Here is a 21,832-nt window from a genome sequence, read left to right as displayed (position 1 = left end):
TGACATCCAAAAGGCCACACAAGCATTCATCATTTGAAATTTGTAAACTATCACAGCTCAAGGCCATGACAAAGCCCAGTCCTTTTTACACTGGAGATCAGTGGTTCTCAAACTTTAAACCTGTACTGGGATGGCCTGGAGGGCTTGGTCAAGGGGCCCCCTGAGCTCCCCCTGGGGGTGGGAAGGGAGCGTGTGCATTGCTGACAAGCCTCAGGTGATGCTGCTGCTGCAGGTCCAGGCCAGGCCCATCTGTGGAGGACCAGTTAGTCCCTCCCTGCCAAGGCAGGCAGCAACCAGGAGAAACCCATGGCATGAGTGCAGCATTTTTTTTTTTTTTAACCAAAAGCTATATCTTGGAATTCAAAGTAAACCTGCAAAAACAGATTTTCTTGAGTGAGCAAAATCTGCCTGGCTTTTACACCTAGAAATCGGCCTCGCACTGGGTCCCCCTGACAAGCTTTGGCAGCCACTCGGGCACAGATTTTTCGAATCCCCAAGCTTTAGAAGTGGGAAATGTTGCAGGATTCACCAGTCACAGCTACAGGACTCCGGAATAGTGACACTGGGTGGCAAACACAACTTCTGCAGTGCATCAGATCTCAATCTGGTGCATGATCCAAGGGCTCAGAGCCCATGTCCCCAGCCCATGCTGGCCCAGTGATGGCCTCTGGCTCCCATGTACAGTGGGTGAGGGACAGAGAAAACAGCACAGGCCTCTCCTTAGCTGGTATGTAGTCTCGCACACAGTCCTATCAAACGCCAGGCATCTCTTGGTGAGTAGTCAAGATACCATTCACCCATTTTCTAAATTGCTAATCAGATAATTGTTGTACTCGTTAATTCCACAGCCATTCTACATCTGAATAAACAAAATAAAAAATAATTGAGACCCAAAACAATCACACTGGTCTAAAAGCACACTAATGGAAAAAATCTGTTTATTCAAATTTGTTGTGACATCCATCAAAACACTTGGCTGGTCAATTTGCTTAATGAGTGTTGACTTTTCCCTTAATTTTTCTTGGGTGACATTCACTTAGAGCAATACATTAAGCCTGCTACCCGTTTGCAAAGAATTCTTAATGACCAGCCCAGTGTTTGAAATGATCTGACAATGATCTTGAGGAAATGTCTGAAAATGATCTTGCTCTAATCTCCAGAATTTAAAAAAAAAAAGTATCCAATACGCCCATTGAGAAAGTTTGACTTCTTCCTCAAATGGCTTTAGAATAATGGCCATCCCTAAATACAGGAGGAAAAAGGGGCCAATTCTAAAATTGTAACCTTTTAGTATATAATTTAAATCAATGGCCAACTGGAGAAAACTCAAGTTGGAAGAAGGAAATTTAGTACTTTTGGAAATCTAAATTAATATTATGTCAAGTCCTGGCAGCATTTTTTTTCAAATGACTATAATTAGAGATATGCAAATTCTTCACTGGGGGAAAAAAAGCTGAAAGAGAAAAATGTACCTAATTAAGTAATGACTTTATCTTTATTAGATGGTATTCAAAGTGTAAATGTGGTTTAATGCTTTTAAAACTATAAAACACCATTATGTCCTTCAGAACTTCAAGGACTATCAAAGCAAATAATGGCAAAAGTTTGTCACTTTTTATACCTTTTCCTCAGAAACAGCTCAGATGTGGGGTTCCTGGTACTCAGATGAGTTCAACCATTGCATTTTGTCATAAACAATAAGCTTAGAATATAGGTAGCCCACAAAGTGGCCAGTACAGACAATAAAACCACGCCAGAAAGACACAAATGAAAAGAGAGTTACACTAACTTTTCTCTCTAGAGCACATTTTCAAGAGCTTATTTTGGAAGAAAATTATTGTGAAAAGCAGCGACCAGTGATGTAATGTGTTAAGACTTTGCTTCTTGGCTCCTGATTTGGTAGGCCCGAAGGTTGCAAAAATCTTATAAAGTCCATACAGATTCTGGCAAGGTGGTGGCAGCAGCATAATTATTGACTCTGCCCAACGCTAAAAACAGACAACTAGAGCAGAACCAAAAACACGGACAGCATCTGAAACATGACCAGGTGCCGAGATGTCCAGCTCAAATAACTGCCTTTAGGGACTCAGCAGAAAGCTCAGAGGGCCTTTGGGAGACACCCACAGAAGTTGGCCGAGGGCTCTGCAGGTTCCAACGTCCCCAGAAATGCAGAGAGGATTGGAGCCATGTACCTCTAATGGGCTGGATGTTGCAGGTGGAGGAGGTCTGATCCCTTTGAACTAACAAAACTAGGTCAAAGCCCTATACCCAGGAGAAACTGCAGAAGGTGAACTGAAGGTGGGCAAAATGGGGCAGAGGAAAGGAAAGGTTCAGATGGGTAGGGGGTGGGAACAGGGAACCCAAAAAAGTAATCTTAGGATGTAGACAAGTGGAGTCCCTACATTTTTACCACTTGATGAAAAAATGTGAGTGGGTACTCCAGAATCGTGAAGCTAGAAAAGCTCTAATGACTCTGCTAAGAGTGTAGGAAAATTCATAGTCAACAACAGAAAAGAACTGCAGTTGAATTCCAAATATTTAAAGAAAAAAATAAAGAATAGAACGCCATCCCTAGTATAGACAATAAAACAATGCCAGAAAGACACAAATGAATACCATAACTTAATATTTCAAAAATGAGCTAAAAGAAATTAAAGAAGCTATAAAGAATGGCCTAAATCAGAAATTTTAAAGCTCAGAGATGAGCTAATTGGAGATATATCGTTATTGAACACTAGAAATTAACACAACATTGTAAATCAACAATGCTTCAGTAAAAATAAATAAAAGACAAACAAAGCTGGTTAGAGAAAGGGAAGATTTGAAAATGGAGCTAAAGAAGGAGTTCCCATCGTGGTGCAGCAGAAACGAATCCAACTAGGAACCATGAGCTTATGGGTTCCATCCCTGGCCTAGCCGGCTCAGTGGGTTAAGGATCCAACATTGCCATGAGCTGTGGTGTAGGTTGCAGATGCGGCTCAGATCCTGTGTTGCTGTGGCTGTAGTGTAGGCCGGTAGCTATAGCTCTGATTGGACTCCTAGCCTGGGAACCTCTAAGAACTTAAAAGTGAAAGGAGGAGTTCCCCTCATGTCTCAGTGGAAACGAATCTAACTAGCATCTGTGAGGATGCAGGCTCAACCCCTGGCCTCGCTCAGTGGATTAAGGATCTGGCATTGCCATGAGCTGTGGTATAGGTTGCAGGCAGAGCTCAGATCCTGCATCACTGTGGCTGTGGTGCGGGCTGGCATCTGTAGCTCTGAATCAACCCCTAGCCTTTGGTGTGGCCCTAAAAAGACAGAAACAAGACAAAACAAAGCAAAAAAGAGAAAGAAGAAGAATCATTTCAGAAATAAAAGGTAAATAAAAAGAACACAGCAGCAAATAAAATGAATAATGCTTTAAAAGTAGAAGATGGAAAGGAGAAAAAAACTTAAATTCAAGCAAATACGAAGACATTAAAAGGTTCTGAGAGAAAAGGATCTCTATAAAAGACAGGCAAAGAAGATCTAACACACACACAATGTTGTTCCAAAAGCCTAGAAGAATAGAACAAACAGCAAAAGCTACACTGCAAGAAAAACTGAAAATTACAGTTGGCCCTCTGTGTCTGCACATCCCACAGCTACAATACTAAGCCAGCTGTACTGTGCCATTTTATATAAGCAACTTGAGCACCCAGGATTCTCGTAGACATGGGGGTCCTGGAACCAATCCATTACAGATACCAGGGGATACTGCTCATCAGGTCCTTCAAACCATCAACCCAGAGCAGCCCACACCACACAACTACTGGACTTCAAAGAATAAAGGATAGGGGAGTTCCCGTCGTGGCGCAGTGGTTAACGAATCCGACTAGGAACCATGAGGTTGCAGGTTCGACCCTGCCCTTGCTCAGTGGGTTAAGGATCTGGCGTTGCCGTGAGCTGTGGTGTAGGTTGCAGACGTGGCTCGGATGCCGGGTTGCTGTGGCTCTGGCGTAGGCCGGCAGCTATAGCTCCGCTTAGACCCCTAGCCTGGGAACCTCCATATGCCATGGGAGCGGCCTAAGAAATGGCAATAAGACAAAATAAATAAATAAATAGGGAGGTCTCGTCATGGTGCAGTGGTTAACGAATCCGACCAGGAACCATGAGGTTACAGGTTCGAACCCTGCCCTTGTTCAGTGGGTTAACGATCCGGCGTTGCTGTGAGCTGTGGTGTAGGTCGCAGACGTGGCTTGGATCCTGCGTTGCTGTGGCTCTGGCGTAGGCTGGCTTGGATCCTGCGTTGCTGTGGCTCTGGCGTAGGCTGGCAGCTACAGTTCCGATTAGACCCCTAGCCTGGGAACCTCCATATGCAGCGGGAACGGCCCATGAAATGGCAAAAAGACAAAAATAAATAAATAATAAAAAATAAAGGTTTAAAAAAAAAAAAAAAAAGCCCTTTGGGCATCCAGGCAAACATACCAGGTTAAATATGAGGGGAAAAAAACCAGATGGCCAGCAGACTCTGACAACACTTTATGGAAGAAGACAACAACGGTAAAATCTTCGAGATTCTTGAGCAGAGAAAAGATGGGCCAAGAACTTCCATCAGAAATCTCAACTTTTAAGTAGAAAGGCCTATGTACCCTGCCTCTAAGGTGAAATGTAAAAACAGTAAATATAGTGAAATACAAAAAAAATAAAATAAAGTAGAAAAGCAAAGGCTACAGACAAGCTGTTATGAACATAATTCAGGAAAGATCCCCCATGAGTGCCTCCTGAGTTATCCATCAGAGGATGAGCGTCAGAAAACCAAAATATCAGGAAAGACAGGACACAAGAACTACTGGCAAGAAGCAAATATATAGTTACTTGTGGAATTAACATTAAATGGTGGTAACGAAGGAGAGAGCAGAATATGTGGTCATAGCTAGATATTCTGATAAAGTAATTTTGGTACAGCTATCTGCCAGGTAGAATATGTGTGCTGATAGCCTCACAGATAGTGGCAGTGACAAGGATATTGTTTCAAACCCCAAGCTAGGGGAGAAAAGCAAGAGGTAAAATGGGCTAGTAGCTAATTTAAGTGTCACTGGCAGCAGGAAACCAATAGAAAATAGCTCCCCAGAAAGAGCAAACCAAAGGTATTATACAAAGGTATCATGATAAAGGCAACCATTACAACAGAAACAAAAGCACAAGTCTTTGCAAGTATCCAGCGGTATTATCCAAAAAAGGTAAAGACTAATATATAAGACCATCCATTAAGTCTTCTCAAAAAAGAAATCAACCTTGAACATGATCACACCTCTAAATGACTAATTTTCAGGAAATTCAGAGGACAGAGAACATGCTAAATGGCACCACGGGAATGCAAGCAGCAGCATTTCAGACTGTGAAAAACTGCACAGGAAAAATCCTCAGTTTCTTCAATAAACATTGGGCCGGAGTTCCCGTCATGGCTCAGTGGTTAACAAATCCAACTAGGAACCATGAGGTTTCGGGTTCGATCCCTGACCTTGCTCAGTGGGTTAACGATCTGGCGTTCCCATGAGCTGTGGTGTAGGTCACAGATGCTGCTTGGTTACGGAGCTGCGATGGTTATATGGAGGCAGCTGTAGCTCCAATTCGACCCCTAGCCTGGGAACTTCCATATGCCACAGGTGCAGCCCTAAAAGAAAAAAACAAAAAGAATTCTCTGGTTTAGAAACACCGGTCTTTATCAAACCTAAAGTAAGAGCTTGAAAGCACTGACTCATCACTACTTAAAGAACACACACTTACGTATCTAAAGCCACTCGTTTCATCAAAATTGTTAAATGACATCCTACCAGGCATCTGAGCATCTGCCTGCATGCTTCAATCACAGCTGTGTTTGGTGGAGATGCTTTCTTGCCCCTAACTCAAGAGGGTAACACTTTCTGTCCCTAGACTTTCTTTTCTTTATTGGATTCCTTCTTGAGGATCAATAGTAACAATACTGAAGGCAGCAGAGTCCTACTGCATGCCCAAGAACTGACAAAGAAGGATCTTTCCAGTGTCCAATCTCCTTTGGGGGAGTCCTTGATTTAAAGCTAAAGAGCTCATCACTTCAGGGACCTCTTGAAAGGTCATCTGAAGGTTAAAGTGCAAAAAAGCCAAATAAAGTTGAGCCGGGGTCACCTCACCTAGGTCCACTGCAGGAATGTTGAAATACTGTATAACTGACCTGTCTAAATGGCGCTTTGTCAGACTCCAAGTACCATCAGTGAGACATAGGTATTATTAAAAACCAAAGATGGTCAGATTTCGACAAGTAAAAAAAAAAAAAAAAAGGTGGAAGAATTTTAAAAGGAGCTGCAGAACCCCCAGTTTTTAGAGAACATGCGGACTAGCATTCAGCCTGGACCCCTGAAGCATCTCTCTCAGCTGTGAAGAAGCATTCTGGTCCAGTCTGAAAAAAATGGTTCCAAACCCACAGACAGATGACGCATGTTGGTGCATTCAAGGCTCTGCGAAGTCCTGAAAGTGAAGACACCTGTTTACATGCCCCGATGTGGCAGACACTCAGTCCACCCCACTCCGTACATCCCCCATCCTCAAACCTGCTCTAGAAGCTGGAGCCTTGACAAGCCCTTTCCAAGGGCACCACCAGGGCAGAAAAGGACTCCAGTGACAAAAATCTCACAAAGCTCCTCCTGGTTTGGCCCCACCCCCATCTCTCACCACTTGGCCCCCATGAACCCAGCTCCCCACCCCCCACCCTGAGAAACCTCGCCTTTCTCTGCTTCCTTCCTTAATTGACCATAATGCGAAAGTGAAATCAATCTAAATGAAGCGGCTTTCTCTGAGAGACCCTAGATGTTTTTGGTTTGGTTTGTGTTTCTCCTTCTGGGCTCTTTGTGGACCTGGGTTTGTCAAAGAAAACGAATTCACTAGAACAGAAGACCCACGAGGACAAGAATGTGTGCCTGGTGTGTCCATGGCTATACCCCGTACCACATCAATAATTCTCTGTGAACACATCTCTAAATTCCTGGTCTGCAGAGGGTCCATTTAAAAGATACTGAAGGAAGAACAGGATGAAGCTGTACATTTTAAGCACTACAGTTTTAGGCCCAAAGCTGCTGGTCCAAGTTTCCCGGAGGGGAGAGAAGCCATCTGTCCCTGCCTTGGACTGTCCACCTGATGGCAGAGTGCTCCCTGCCTGAGTCCTTTCGACACACTGGCCCGCCTCTCCTTAGAAGGCAGTCATTCTGAAAGTCAAGTGATCATTTTAAATAATATCCCTGGAAAAAATGCTGGAATGGAAATTAGGCTACACATTCAGATCTCCTAAAAAATTCATAAACCCTTCTACATATGCTAGTTTATTTTAAAAGACAGGAAAGGGGGGGTGGTTCACTTTCTTTCATGAAAGTGATGCATTTTGGTTGTGCTAGAAATGTGTCTACCGTGTCCCTGTAGTAAATACACTGAAATAAGGACAAAACCCTTTCAACATCCCAATTAAATGTTTTCAAGTGGCGAGTCTAATGACATATGTTGGGAGTAAGAATCCCGATGTAATTTAACAATGACAAAGAGCCTAAAGACCAGTCCGTGTGGTTTAACCAGGCCATTTCTTGAAATGAAAAATCTTCCATCGGCCATTCAAAGACATCTAACGTTGTGAAAATTAGGATGAAAACTCATTTTTAATGTTTAACAAACTGAACTACTGTATCACTTTAAAAGGACCCATGGTCTTTCCAAGTAGAAGAATGCTCAATTTTTTAAACCATAGTCTTATTTTCTTTTCAACATGCACTAGGCCAAACGCCACATGGAATTGCTAATAAATGTTTTCCCCAGAAGCCAAATCTACATTAGCTCCCTTTCTACAAATACTTCCTTCCAATAAAAAGAGACACCAAATCATTTCCAAAGTTCTCTGTGAAAACACCTCCTTGGTTCTAACCCAGCAATGCAATTCTTCTGCTAAAGAGTCTGCATGGGCCATTATATTTAAATTACTGGCAGCCCAGGATTGCTTTGAAGAATTTTATTAACACCCTTTGAAATAACCTGAGTCACGTGGGGTGAACCCAAATGAAGCTGAAGGTTTGGCCCTACTCAGAAACTTACAGATACCAGGAAAAAAAGTAAGATTACTCCTCTTTTAATTTTCCCTGTGATTTCTATATCCACTACGTCAAGAACAAGGCATTCATTCCCTGGAAAGGACTATCACTCACACTTTTTCCTTCAGTGACAGGCTTCTGCCTCCCACAGCCACCTCCTCCCCTTGGGGCGAGCAGTAACCAGTGTCCCTCATTACCTCCTAATTACCTTCTAATGCAGGCCTAGGGAACTCAGGGCAGAATCACAAGGCATCTGAAGCCACCTGGGACTCTTACCGGGCTTGGGGGTTTCACTTATTGCTAGTTTTTTTTGGTTTTCTTAACACATGAACTTATGCAGACTGATACATACCTGGCTTAACATTTTATTAAATATTTAAAATTGGTTAATAAGCAAAGGCTCAGAGATGATCTCTTACTACTATCAGACATTGAGCCTCCAAAATCTGCAGTTTTGGATGGGGCGGGGTAAGCAAGTAGAAAGGTGGGGGGTGGTGATTAGCCCTGGACTTAAAAGCCAACTCCTAGTACATGCATAGCCCATCGGACCTCTAGATTTGCATTGGTCATACTATATAGGTAATACCATCCAATAATAGACGTTTCTGTTTTTCTCTGAATTCTTTCTCTGTAAGTACCTACTAGACCAGACCATACTTGCAAAAATCTCAACATAAGGCATCATAGGAAATACTGTGATTACTGGAGAATAAAAATCCAGGTGCCTTAAAAATTATCCTATCTCATTTTCTGCTAGTGTCCACAGAGATTTCTTTCTATGGGAATCTTTCAGCCAGCGGCAGCCCTCTGCTTCTGCTGTTGACACTTTGACAAAGCCCTGCCCAGCTCTTGATGAGTTAACTCAGGCCCCCCATCTTCCTTGCAATCAGTCTACTCAAGAAGGGATGCTTGGAGTTCCCATCGTGGCGCAGTGGTTAACGAATCCGACTAGGAACCATGAGGTTGCGGGTTCGGTCCCTGCCCTTGCTCAGTGGGTTAACGATCCGGCATTGCCGTGAGCTGTGGTGTAGGTCGCAGACGCGGCTCAGATCCCGAGTTGCTGTGACTCTGGCGTAGGCCGGTGGCTACAGCTCCAATTCGACCCCTAGCCTGGGAACTTCCATATGCCGCGGGAGTGGCCCAAGAAATGGCAAAAAGACAAAAAAAAAAAAAAAGAAGGGATGCTTTCTCCCCCAACCCAGTGGAAATGAATGTATCCTAGCTTCTGGACCAGGACTATCATTTAAATCTTATTGCTATCTTACTATGTTACCCCATCTATGGAGCACTTAGGTTTCCGTAGATCCCAGGTTTCTTAAAGGCAGGCAGCACATCTCTGAAATCATCATGCAGGTTGACATGACAGGTAAAATGATGTAATCAGTGAAAGACTGCTGAACTGCAATTTCATTTTTACCACCATCCCCAGCTGGACCTCTGGCTGGTCTAACGTGGGCCACTGAGCCATAACCATGAAATGACCAAAGGGAAGGGACAGGTGCGAAGGGAAGTGAGGGTGAGGGGTAACGCCAGAGTGAACAGTCCACCCCTGAGCAATCAAGGAGAAAGGGCTTCCTTCATCCTTACAGATCTGTCAGCTTAGGCTCAGCGTGGCTGGCTGTGTCTCGACATGACCAATCGGTCAGGCAAGCACAGAGGACAGTCTTTCTTAGGTTAGGGCTAATTATGGTGGATGATGGATTTCTCCAGGCCTCAAACTTCCCTGTTTGTCTTATTTTGGCACTCAGCTTAAACTATCATACTGCACCATTCATTCTGAGGTTGGATTCCCCTTCTACACACACACCTCCAATAGATCAATCAATAACCCATTCTTATTTACTTATTTTTAGGACTGAACCCGAGGCATATGGAGGTTCCCAGGCTAGGGGTCAAATCGGTGCTACAGCTGCCGGCCTACACCACAGCCATAGCAACTTGGGATCCAAACCGCATCTGGGACCTACACCACAGCTCATGGCAACAGTGGATCCTTAACCCACGGAACCAGGGATCGAACCTGCATTCTCATGGATACTAGTTGGGCTCATTAACCACTGAGCCATGATGGGAACTCCTAAATAACACATTTTTAGGTGTGGGTTCTTTATAGCGGCTATTTTTGATACAGCCAAAAATTGTAGGGAGGTGAATCCCGTTAGTCTCCCCAGAATTTATGAGAAACACTCTAACCCATCACAGATAATAAGGCAGTGAAGAGGGAAAAATAGCTGGCTATTTTATTCAGGAAAGATTTCAGCTAGGCCCTTACAGGGTCATCAAACCAATTGAAGTGGGCAGGACCTGACCATTTCCAAATGACAATTACTCGGCTTTTCTCATATCTGCACCCAAGATCCTGTAACTAGCTCTGGTAACACAATAAAGTCTTTTCCAACCCTTCCAATCCAATCAAAGAATTTTCTCCAAAAAAAAAAAAAAAGCCTAATTTCCTTCTGGGACAATTTAAACTATTCTCATTTTGTCCCATTCCTCACTCACATACTACAAATATTTAAAGACTGTCATTCGCTAAACCTTCCTGTGCTTATCTTCTCCAGGCTTAATAAATCCCATTTCTTGACGTTGCCTTCAAAGGGCCCGTTTCCCAAAGCTTTAATCAACTGTATGCCCTCCTCTATACCCAAAACATCCATTTTGTTTTCTGAGAAAACCAACACACCTTTAAAATGGTGTAAAAAGACAAAAGCCTAAATAAATAAATAAAATGGTCTAATGCAGAGAATAAATGCAGAATTACCTTCCTGCTAATGATTTCTTTTCATAAAAATTTACGTTTCATTAGACTGGTGCACAGCATATAATTCCTGATAATTTCCAAATCCTGCTGTGATATTACAGAGCCATGTTCTGTGACCTCCGGTGTTCAGTTTTGTTTCTTATGTGGACCTGACCCTAAGAATTTCATTGACATCCACTATCGTGTCTGTGAAACTGAGTTTCAAGTAAATGTAGCATGTAAATAAATAATCAATGAACAAAGAGCAGTGTCCACGACCATATGCCCTCTTTATCTTTCACTGTGGGTGAAAATTTTTTGTTTTTAAAAATTTTATTGAAATAAATTTGATTTACAATGCTGTGTATATGCCCTCTTTTAAACAGGCTTCTCCTCCTCCTGGCTTTATTACCATTAATTCCTAGGCATCCCCAGTTTTCCCAGTTACTGCACCACAAAAGCTCCTGCTCCCCTCCCCTCCCATCTCATCAATGCCTGACATATCCAAGATGCTTATAAATTTGCCAAGTGAATTAATAAGTCTGCCATCTTTATCTTCCTCCCCACCCCTGTCTTTCCAGAGCATGCACTCCAATATGCAGGGGCTCACCCCCTTCATCCAGAGACCATCTAAAGAGTGTGACTGATGGTCCGTCTGCCCAGCTCCCCACTAACACATAGCTCTCAGCCAAGGGATTAACCAGCCTAAAAGAAGCCCCTCAGAAACCCTCCCTTTGATGCTAGTACAGCTTTCATCGCAATTGCCAAAAGGGGAAAGCAATCCAAGTATCCATTGATGAGTAATTGATAAACAAAACACGGCATATACATACTCATACATATAGGTATATACATACAAAGGAAGAACATTCTGACCTGTGCTACAACACAGATGAACATTGAGGACAGGATGCTAAATGAATTAAGGCAGTCACAAAGACAAATACTGAATGATCCCACTTACATGCGGCCCCTAGAGTGGTCAAATTCATACAACAAGTGGAACGCTGGTGGCGGGAATGTTTGCTGGGAGCAGAGTTTTGGGTTTGCAAGATGAACGTGTTCTAGAGATGGGTTACACAGCGATGCGAATATAACCATCACCCCCAAACTACGCAGCAGAAAAATAGATATGTACAAGATTTTAGCACAAGATATGTGAATGGTACTAAAATTTAAACACAAACACACACACACACCGCTTCTTAGTTTCGGCTGCCCACAGGCAAGGGAGAGTTTTCAGAGCAGGTTGGGGAGTGTGCTTAACAGAATAAAATCTCCTTTGAAACGTGCCTGGGCATTTTGTACTTCTTATGCCACCAGATACTACTGTGAATTGCAGCTCTACTCTTCCCTCCGTTCCTCTTCCACCCCCAGTGCCCTCACCTAAAGTCCCTTGCAAGGACCAAGGCATAGGGACTGATCAACCTTTGTTAAACTGAATCTGAAATGTTGAATGAGCATTGATCATGTTCAAAGTTCTGTGCAAGTGCTGGAAAAGAGAAGTTAAACTAGTACTGACAGAGCACCACTGTGTGTCTAGCCCAGGGCAATGGACAAGGGCAGCTTGGTCCCTCAGCATTAGGGGAGGGTCCCTTACAGTCACAGAAAAGCTCCTCCCTCTCAAGGTGCTTCAATGCCACCTTACAAAGTAATAGAGTTCAGGGACCCTCTGTGAGCTGCATTACTTATTCACCTTGAGAAAACAGCTATTTACAGAACTTTCCCCTCCTAAACATTTCTCCAGAAATCTATATCCCCTTTGGTAGAAAGGAGGCTGTGAATTAGGTTAAACAAAGAACAAGGGAGAGGAGCTGCCTGGTGGCTCAGTGGGTTAAGCATCAGGCACTGTCACTGCTGTGGCTCGGATTCAATCCTTGGTCTGGGAATTTCCAGATGCCACAGAAGCGCCTCCCCCACCCCCCAAAAAGAAGCAGGGATAGAAATACGAACTAAGTGTGGACCTTGTCAAAAACTAGACATTGAGGTCCTGCTGTGGTGTAGTGGGTTAAGAACCTGACTTCTATGGCTCAGGTTGATGTGAATGCAAGGGTTCAATTCCCGGTGCCATTGGTTAAAGGATCTGGCATTGTTGCAGCTGCAGCTCAGATTCAATCTCTAGCCTGGGAACTTCCCTATGCTGCAGGTGCGACCATAAAAAAAATTATAATTGAAAAATAAAATTAAAAACTAGGCATTAAATGTATAAACATCATCTTAATACTAAAATAAAACAAACAAGAAAAAACTTGGTATCATCTGGCTTTAAATTATTTCCAAATTTCTTTCCTAAGACACAAAGCTGAAAAAGAAACAAAATCAGCCTGATGGAGTCCCCCATGCTTTCCCTGTCAGGGATTCAGAGCTAAGTGTGTTTCACGCATAATCTAATTTACTCCTTTCAGTAGCCCCATGCCAGCATCCCCATTTTACAGATGAAATGAAGCTTCAGTGCAGGTGAAGGGAATTATCCCAGGTTACAGAGCTGGCAAGAGGCCAAACTGGATAAAAATCCAGGTTGTCGATTTCAAAGCCCAAGCACTTAACTCTGATGCCACCTGGCTTGAATAACAATTTAGCTCAAATTTTAAAGTTTGCAAAAGCTTTTACTTAAATATCCAGCTGTCAAGAGAGGTATGCAGTGGATGTATCTAACAAAAGCGTGTCATAACCAAAATGTAAGCATGAAGGCCAAAGCATAAGATGAATGGAAAAATTAGTAGGTATGAATGTTTTCCTTTGAGAAATCTTCTGGGGTTCCCCCCCAACCGAGAAAAAAAAAAAAGTCCAAGATCTGTTCAATCTGAGACTAGTGATTCCCAACTGTTATGTCAAAAGCGATATAAAACAAAAATTAAAATTTAATTCATTTTGAAAGCTGTCAAGGGAGTTCCCATTGTGGTGAGGTGGAAACGAGTCCAACTGCAACCGTGAGGACAAGAGTTTGATCTCTGACCTAGCTCAGTGGGTTAAGGATCTGGCATTTCAGTGAGCTGTGGTGTATGTCACAGACACAGCCCAGATCCTGAGTTGCTGTGGCTGTGGTGTAGGCTGGCAGCTGTAGCTCCGATTCCACCCCTAGCCTGGGAACTGCCATATGCCATAGGTGCGGCCCTAAAAAACAAAACCATAAAAAACAAAATAAAACAAAACAAAAAAGCTGTCAAGGTAGTACCTATTAATATTTGCATGCCAGGATGATAAGGAGAAATTAGTCAAATTCTGGAGTTTCCTTATTTGTTAGGTGTTATCCCATCCCAAACCCTGTACTAAGTATCTTTACAAGAATCCCTAGTAGCTTGGGTTTGATCCCTGGCCCCAGAACTTCCATGTGCTTTGGGTGGGGCAAAAAAAAAATTTAAGAATCTCTTTCTAATCTTGAGGGCAATCACATTGGAGTAGTCATTATTTCCACGTGAAAAGTAACAATAATTCCTATTTCATACATAATATAACTATGGCTGTCACATATTGAGTTTCTACCATGAGCATGCTAGGCAGCATCATTTGAAAAACTCTATGTAGCCGCACATTTATTGGCCCAGAGAAGTTATGTAATTTTCCCGAAGTCACACAGCTAAAACTAGATTGAAAAAGTGAAGGTCGACAAGGGTAAGCAATTTGTTCCAAACCACAGAGAGCTGTCAGCCATGGAGCCACCAGACTAATACAAGGCCATCTTCATTCCTTAGGGCTGTGATCCTTCCACTAGGTACCTGTGTGGTCCCACATATACTCACAGGGCCCCAAGGCTAAATGCCTAAAAGCCTGACTTGGCAGAGGAAAGTAGAATTGTTGCCTAGAGCAACGGGAAGAGTAGAGGTCCCATCGAAAAAGACAGAGTACGGGAGTTCCCAGCGTGGCACAGTGGTTAACAAATCCGACTAGGAACCATGGGGTTGCAGGTTCCATCCCTGGCCTTGCTCAGTGGGTTCAGGATCCAGCATTGTCGTGAGCTGTGGTGTAAGTCACAGATGCGGATCGGATCCTGCGTTGCTGTGGCGTAGGCAGGTGGCTACAGCTCCAATTGGACCCCTAGCCTGGGAACCTCCATATGCCGTGGGAGTGGCCCTAGAAAAGGCAAAAAGACAAAAAATAAAATAAAAAGGCAGAGTTCTCAAATTCTTCAAGAGAATAAAGAAATCTAGATCTTGATATAAATTCTTCAGATTTTAAAGACTGCCCCAATGTTTTATTAAAAAAAAAAAAAAAAAGCATCACACAGGCGAAAGAAAACATGTCTAAGGGCTAATGGTTTGCAATTAAAGAGTCTGAAGTCAAAAGATGGGCTGCCTCATGTCCACAATGGCAGAAATCAGAGCTGCCAGGCCAGGCTTCCTCACAAGCCCCCTCTGCTTTCAACAAAGATACTGGATTCACCTTAGATTCAAACTTTTTTTTTTTTTTTTTTTTGTCTTTTTTGCTATTTCTGTGGGCTCCTGCGGCATATGGAGGTTCCCAGGCTAGGGGTCGAATCGGAGCTGTAGCCCACGGCCTACGCCAGAGCCATGGCAATGTGGGATCCGAGCCATGTCTGCAACCTACACCACAGCTCACGGCTCGTTAACCCACTGAGCAAGGGCAGGGACCCAACCCGCAACCTCATGGTTCCTAGTCGGATTCGTTAACCACTGCGCCTCGACGGGAACTCCAGATTCAAACTTTTTACCTCAGCTAACCCTTGCAAGCCCTTCCTTATTCTGGATTTGCAATCATCCTCCTTTTGCGTGGAGGATGAAAATATCGATTCAAGTTACAGAGACTGTCTGTGCAATGTTGCGTGCTTCAGATTTCCTCGAATGTCCTTCATCTCTTTTTTAAAAAGTTACCACACATGAATGCAGCAACATGAAGCCCTTCCCAAGCCTGTCGGCTGTATAAACTAAACTCTTCGGGGAGAAAATGCTGCTGCAACCTTGACCACTGTCTTTGAGGGAGTCCCCGCACTGCAGTCCAGCTTCAAGAATTCCGCTCAGGACATCGCGGCTCATTTCCTGGTGTCCTTTCTTTAATCAGCTGGGGGAGACTTGAGGAAATGAGTCAAAATCCGAAGGGCCACTCGGAGCAGCCGTCAACAACAGCAGCAAAATCCATCACCACAACAACATCTGTACATAAACGTGCTCCAAGGGAAGCCCACAAAATAACTTGGCACGTTTCTGATGAGCATTTGTTTGGGGAGAAGGCTTAACTGGCATTATATCTCATAGTGCTCATCCAGGGTAAAGGGCCAGGGGTGGTGCCACATACATTGCTGGGGTGTTTCTCCCTCCCAAGTATATCATAAAGTTATGAGGCTAAGATCACTTTTTATTTATTTATTATTTATTTATTTATTTTTGAGTGGAGGAGGGGAAAAAATTTCAACAGACTCACACCATCATTTTTGAGACACCCTGTCTTCATTTCAGATGGCCTCTAACTGGAACAGTAGAGCTAACACTAAAGCCCTCCTACTTGGGGTCAAATGCCTAAATGACACCCCCCCCACCCGCCACCTCAGGGAAGCTATAATTTAAAGGCTCCCCTCCTTCAATGAATATTTCCTGCAAATTGAGAACACGCAAAATCAGACACCCTCTGACAGGTGATTCTAGGTCTTTTTCCCCAACATTGGGAAGGCAACTTTGGCCATCCTGTATTCCCAGAACCTCCAGCAATGCCTGACATATATGATAGTTACAAACCAATCACTCTGTACCCCTGATTCTGGGCAATCATGTCAATGGATACACTGTTGGGCATAGGGGGCCAATCTCAGGCTTCATGGCTGATTATTTTCGGAACTGGCTTATCCTCAGCCAGTGCCTCCAGCTGTGAGGGGAGGGCTGGTAACAGGACCTACCTCCAGGGCTTGTTGAGAGGCTGGAAATGTCAGGTGACAGCCTGGCACAGGGGCTGGCAGTCATGTGAAATGTAAGGAACATCAGAAAACGTATTGCAATAGCACTGCAGGCATAATTTTTAAAGTCTTAAGAAAGAAATGTGGGGATGGGTGGGAAAGACCAGAATGGGGAAATAAATGAACTATCTGAGATCCCTCCCCTTTTTTTTGTCTTTTTGCCATTTTCCTAGGCCACTCCCATGGCATAGGGAGGTTCCCAGGCCAGGGGGTCAAATCAGAGCTGTAGCCGCCGTTCTATGCCAGAGCCACAGCAATGCTGGATCCGAGTTGCATCTGCAACCTACACCACAGCTCACAGCAACACCGGATCCTTAACCCACTAAGCAAGGCCAGGGCCAGGGATCGAACCCGCAACCTCATGGTTGCTAGTCGGATTCATTAACCACTGAGCCATGACGGGAACTCCTGGGATCCCTTTTTAAGACCATGTTATTTCCAGCAGGATAAGTCCAGCTGCTGGGGATGACTCGAGCCTCACACCTGCAGGAACCAGAAGAGGGGGTGATGATTCACTATTCCTTGCAGGTTCATCCTGCTGGGCACAGGAGTTGTAAACAGTGGGGGGGGGGGGTGATGGAGGGTCCTGCGGAGTTGGCATCTCCTAGCGCTCAGAGGGAGCCGAAAGGAGAGCATGTGTGGACCGGGGAAGGCACACACCTCCCTGCTTTAAGCAGAGGCAGACGAGTAGGACACCACCATGCAGTTCCTGTGACCAGGAGAGGCAGGGGAATTTTGAGGAGGCAGGAAAGATTCAAGTAAAGGGTTTAGAAGAAGTGCAGGCTACGCTCATAATATTGGAAAAGGAGGATTTGGGACCCAACGCATCCTTCTTGATGCACATGCCTCGCTGTTCTGTTGAGGACCCTGGACGCTCCCAAATTTAAGGGGCTGCTGGCACAAGGGCACACAGCCAATAAAAGCTGAGAAACCAGAAAAGCAGCACAAGCCTTTGTCACTACACCACAGTGCCCTCCAGGAGCCATACCTTAAAATTCCCTCTGCCCCCCTCCCCCCAAAAAAAGGAAAAAAAAAAATCTCTTGGATGGAGCAGGCTAATTATGAGAAAGAAGCAACTGATCCATTTAATTTTAAAAAGGGAAAACGGTCTATGTAGTTTTTCTTGGGCCCCCATCGGGTCCCCTGCCCATACCTTAACTGAAATTAGAATGTCAAGGCACAAAGATGTAGGGACCAAACGTCTCATTTGAAGCTCAGGCGGTCAAATCCGCTCCCGGAATCCGGACACTCATTCATGATCCCTCCTACCTCTCTTCCCCCCACAGGAAAGCCCTCACAATGCTTTACAAGACCGGGGAGGGGGAGCTGCATCTTCAGACTTTATGGGAAAACTGACCAGCAGAGTCCCACAATAGTTTTTAGCGATGCTTCCTTTGGAGCCCCTGAATTCCAGTCCAGACTCACTTTCTATCCTTACATCATCAAGGGAGTCTTAACGGTTAAAAAAAATAAATAAAAAATAAAAAAACACCTGAGAAAAACCAGAGCTTCGGCGGTTAGCCAGGCGACTTGCGCACCATCGACACCCAGAAAAAGAGAAGGGGCAGGAATCTGATTGAGGGCTTCCAGGAGTCTGCCGATCCACCTCCTCCACCTGAAGACCCAACTTCCCGCGCACATATAACCGATTTTCACAACAGTTTTAAGATCTAAGTAAGATTTGCAGAAAGTTCCACTCCATCTCCCATTCCCAACCTCAAGCAGCCCGTCTGTAGAGCTATCACCTGGGAGAGGGTGTTGAGAATCTCAAAATTCCCAAGGAAAATAGGGACTTGCGATTACAGGTAAAAGACACGGAGCCGAGGGTATTGCAGAGCCCCGCCAGCCTGGCCGGCACTGTGGCCCGGCATGGGCGGCGGCCGGGGTCGGGGACTGCAGTGTCCCGGCTCACCTTCGCTGCCTCGCCCGGGAGCAGGCAGCAAACGCACCCACCAGCCTCTCCGAGGCGCGTTGCAGGGAAAGAACGGCACCGCGGCAGAAAGGGGCGAGTCTCCAGCACTGGATTTACAAAAGCAAAAAGTCTGCAACCTAGCGGCTGCTTTCCACATGCCCTGCCCAAGTTGTCCCTGGAGCCGCACTTCCAGGTTCCCCGGTTCCAGAACCGCACGCCGCGCGCTCCCCGTGCAAAATGCATAACCAGGGTGCCTGGGACGCCGTAGCCTTCGACTCGGGTCCTGGGTGGCGCCACAAGCAAGAGGCGGCAGCGGGTCGTCTCTAGCGCCGGGGCACAAAGAGCGCCGCGGTTTGGAAAGCAGCTGTCTCAGACCAAAGAAAAGGCTCTCCTGCAACTTCGCTCTCGGTGCGGCTCAGAAGCTGCGAGCCCGTCCTCCCGTGCGCCGGTCACACACGCACAACTTTCAACAAAAGGAAGCAACGGCCGCGCCTCGGCGGGTGGAGATAACGCGCTGGGTGCGAACCCGCGAGCCGCCCGCCTCTGCCTCCGCGCATCGTCGGCACAAAAGCAGCCCTAAACTCGCAGGCACCCCGCCGCCCTCCGCGGGCACCCCGCTCAGCCTAAGCCCCCTCGCCGCCCAGGTTCCCAAAAGACCCGCAGCTCAGCGCCCCCACCCCCAGCGGCAGGGGGGGGCTCCTGGCACAGGTGAGCATGGCTGAGCGCAGGAGAGTTCCGGGGCCGCCCCGAATCTTCCCGGAGGCTAAAGCGCAGCAGCCCCCGGGGGGCGGCAGCCACCTCTTCTGACACACCCGACTGTGTTCGAGCCCTCGGGGGGCACAGGCTGTGCCGGGGGAAGCGGTTCCTGTGCCCGCGGCGCCCTCCCACCTGTCTGGACGCGAAGCAAGAGCTGCAGGACGAAGAGAAAATCCCAGGCGCGGCGAGCGCCTCTCATCGCGGTGGCTGCTCTGGGACCGGAGCTCCTTTCCACGTTCCTGCTCTCGCCCAAGTGCACGGAGCGCGGCAAAGCCGAGCCCCCAGAGCCGCGAGCGCGGAGCAGCAGCCCCTCCTCCCAGTGCCCTCCTCCTGCGCGCCGGCCACGCCCCTTCTCCGCGCCCCTCCTCGCCTCCCCTCCCTCCCTCGCGCCCCGGTCTCGCTCCCTGGCGGCGGCGTCTGACCCCTGCACTTTCGACGTGCTAATCCCAGGGGTCTGAGCCCGCCGGGGAGGGTGAGGGCTAGCCGGCCCCATCCGCCAGCTCTCGAGCCCAGAGTCCCTTCATCTCTCCACCTCTTCTCCCCTGTGATGTGGTCAGGCCGCCAGAGGCGGTTCCCGGTCAAAAGGGTGCTGCCCGCGCGCTTTGTGAAGCTGGGCGCCACGCGCACCTCAGAGCAAGGGCCCGCCACCTGGTAGTGGTCCCCTGACAATAAAGGGCCGCCGCCGCCCCTCGATCACGCTCCCGCGGGAGGAGGCTGGACGCTGCGGGTGGTGGAGGTGGTGCGGGGATAGGAATCGGGGCTGGGGGGTGGCTGGGATTGGTCCCCAACATTCTTCTCCATTCCTGTTACTCGAGGGGGACCAAGCGCGGCGCGGAGCACCGCAGTAAAAGGCTGAGCGCCGGTGTAGGTAATTCTTAATGCTCAGTTTCTCCACCTGCTCCTTAACCTGTAAGAACACAATTGTTTTCTATTGGCATGGCCGACTGAGGCCTATGTGGAGACTGGGGCTTTGAGGTGGGGAGGGGCGCCTTGCGAAGTTTACTCTGGGAGTTTTTAAAACCCTTCTGCAGCAAAGTCGTTGTGCTAGAAGCCCTCTGGGCGCCTTCCCCCTACCCCGTTTTTTTGTTCCTGCTTTCTCTGCCTCTCTATCGGACGACAGTTACAGGGGTGGAGATTCTTGTGTTCCTCTTAGCTGTCCTAGCCTGTACCCAAAGCAAAACAATAGTAAAATGATCCTCTTAAGCCAAGTTCCACTGCCTAGGAAGTGCTTTCCCCAAGGAAACAACAGTATCTGTGGAGGTTTTACAGTTCCTTCTTATGTGGAATGTTTTTTCATGCTCACAATAACGGCTTTGTAGGTAGATATGTTTATTATTTCAATTCTAAAAGTAGCCCAAGATTTATTCAGTTTAAGACTGACTCTAGGTATGATGAGGTTTCCCCACACAGTGTCATAAATCAGTGAAACACCCCTCTAGAAAGCTTAAGGATGGAAAATATGAGTTCCCGTTGTGGTGCAGCAGAAACAAATCCGAATAGGAACCTTGAGGTTGCTGGTTCCATCCCTGGCCTTGCTCAGTGGGCAAAGGATTCCGAGTTGCTGTGGCTGTGGTGTAGGCCGGCAACAACAGCTCCAATTAGACCCCTAGTCTGGGAACCTCCATATGCTGCAGGTGTGGCCCTAAAAAGACAAAAAAAAAAAAAAAAAAAAAAGAATGGAAAATAAATGGGAAGTGCCCCTCAGCAAAAGCAGTAGAATAATTTAGATACAGATAATAATCATTTAGATACAGACTAGACTCCTCTCTAAAGTAGCAGCCAAAATTTATAACTAACCAGCCCCCCCTTTATTTAATATTGAAAGCTCTCCTGTTTGGATGTTGATAGGACCTAAATTCCTTTAAGAAAAGTCAATTCTAAAACTAATCACAGAATACATTTAGAATGGATAAGCAATGAGATTGTACTGTACAGCACAGGGGAACTCTATCCCATCTCTTGGGATAGACTGTGATGGAAGATAATATAAGAAAAGGAATGTATGTATGTATGTGACTGGGTCACTTTGCTGTACAGCAGAAATTGGCACAATATTGTAAATCAACTATTTTTTTTAAACAAGAATCATCAAAATTATCACTACTTTATCAATACATATGACTACCTTTCTTTAAATGTATTTTATTTATTCAATAAGCATTTACGTATCTGCTGTGAACAAGGAGGAGCTGGGCACTGGGAGGCATTGTTCGTAGACAGGTGTGGGCCCTGCCACAATCCTTACGGTCAAGTGTGGGAACCCACACCCCGGAGACCTAGCAAGTGGTTCAAGCCATACAGCTGTGGGAGGAGTGAAATGCAAAGCGCTCTGTTTGCGCTCCGGAACATCAGATCACATCTTTTTCTTAGAATGACAGAGATAAAAGCTAGCACTCAAAGCAATCATAAGTTTCTGAGATCTTGATTTATTTCAAAAATCATTCTGTAGTGAGGCA

The 21,832-nt window shown here is 45.8% G+C and overlaps 1 protein-coding gene and 1 long non-coding RNA gene across 26 annotated transcripts in view; both read right to left on the bottom strand.

Annotated features, from left to right (window-relative positions):
• LOC146400448 (mast/stem cell growth factor receptor Kit-like) overlaps positions 1 to 19,633 on the bottom strand; it is a 91,553-nt gene extending 71,920 nt beyond the window's left edge. For all 25 annotated transcript variants that reach the window (XR_014813742.1, XR_014813743.1, XR_014813746.1 and 22 more), the window contains exon 1: positions 19,509 to 19,633. Coding sequence is in view for 12 of the 25 variants with exons in the window: in XM_084973867.1 (XP_084829993.1) it covers positions 19,509 to 19,575 (67 nt within the window). In the remaining 13 variants the exon portion in view is untranslated. The remainder of the gene's footprint in view (positions 1 to 19,508) is intronic.
• On the bottom strand, positions 354 to 4,420 carry LOC146400449 (uncharacterized). Its single transcript, XR_014813753.1, has 2 exons — positions 4,321 to 4,420; positions 354 to 4,014 (listed from the first exon to the last, which is right to left on the bottom strand). It is a non-coding gene; the product is annotated as an uncharacterized LOC146400449 (long non-coding RNA).
• Positions 19,634 to 21,832: the final 2,199 nt, after the last annotated feature.

The sequence above is a fragment of the Sus scrofa genome, chromosome 8 (assembly GCF_054392235.1).
Source record: "Sus scrofa isolate SSC_HxYL_T2T_F1_AM1 chromosome 8, Sscrofa_HxYL_maternal_Yorkshire_Landrace_v2.0, whole genome shotgun sequence".
Classification (NCBI taxonomy): Eukaryota; Metazoa; Chordata; class Mammalia; order Artiodactyla; family Suidae; genus Sus; species Sus scrofa.
The sequence above is the reverse complement of the archived record's forward strand: the minus strand, read 5'-3'. Positions and strand labels throughout refer to the sequence as shown.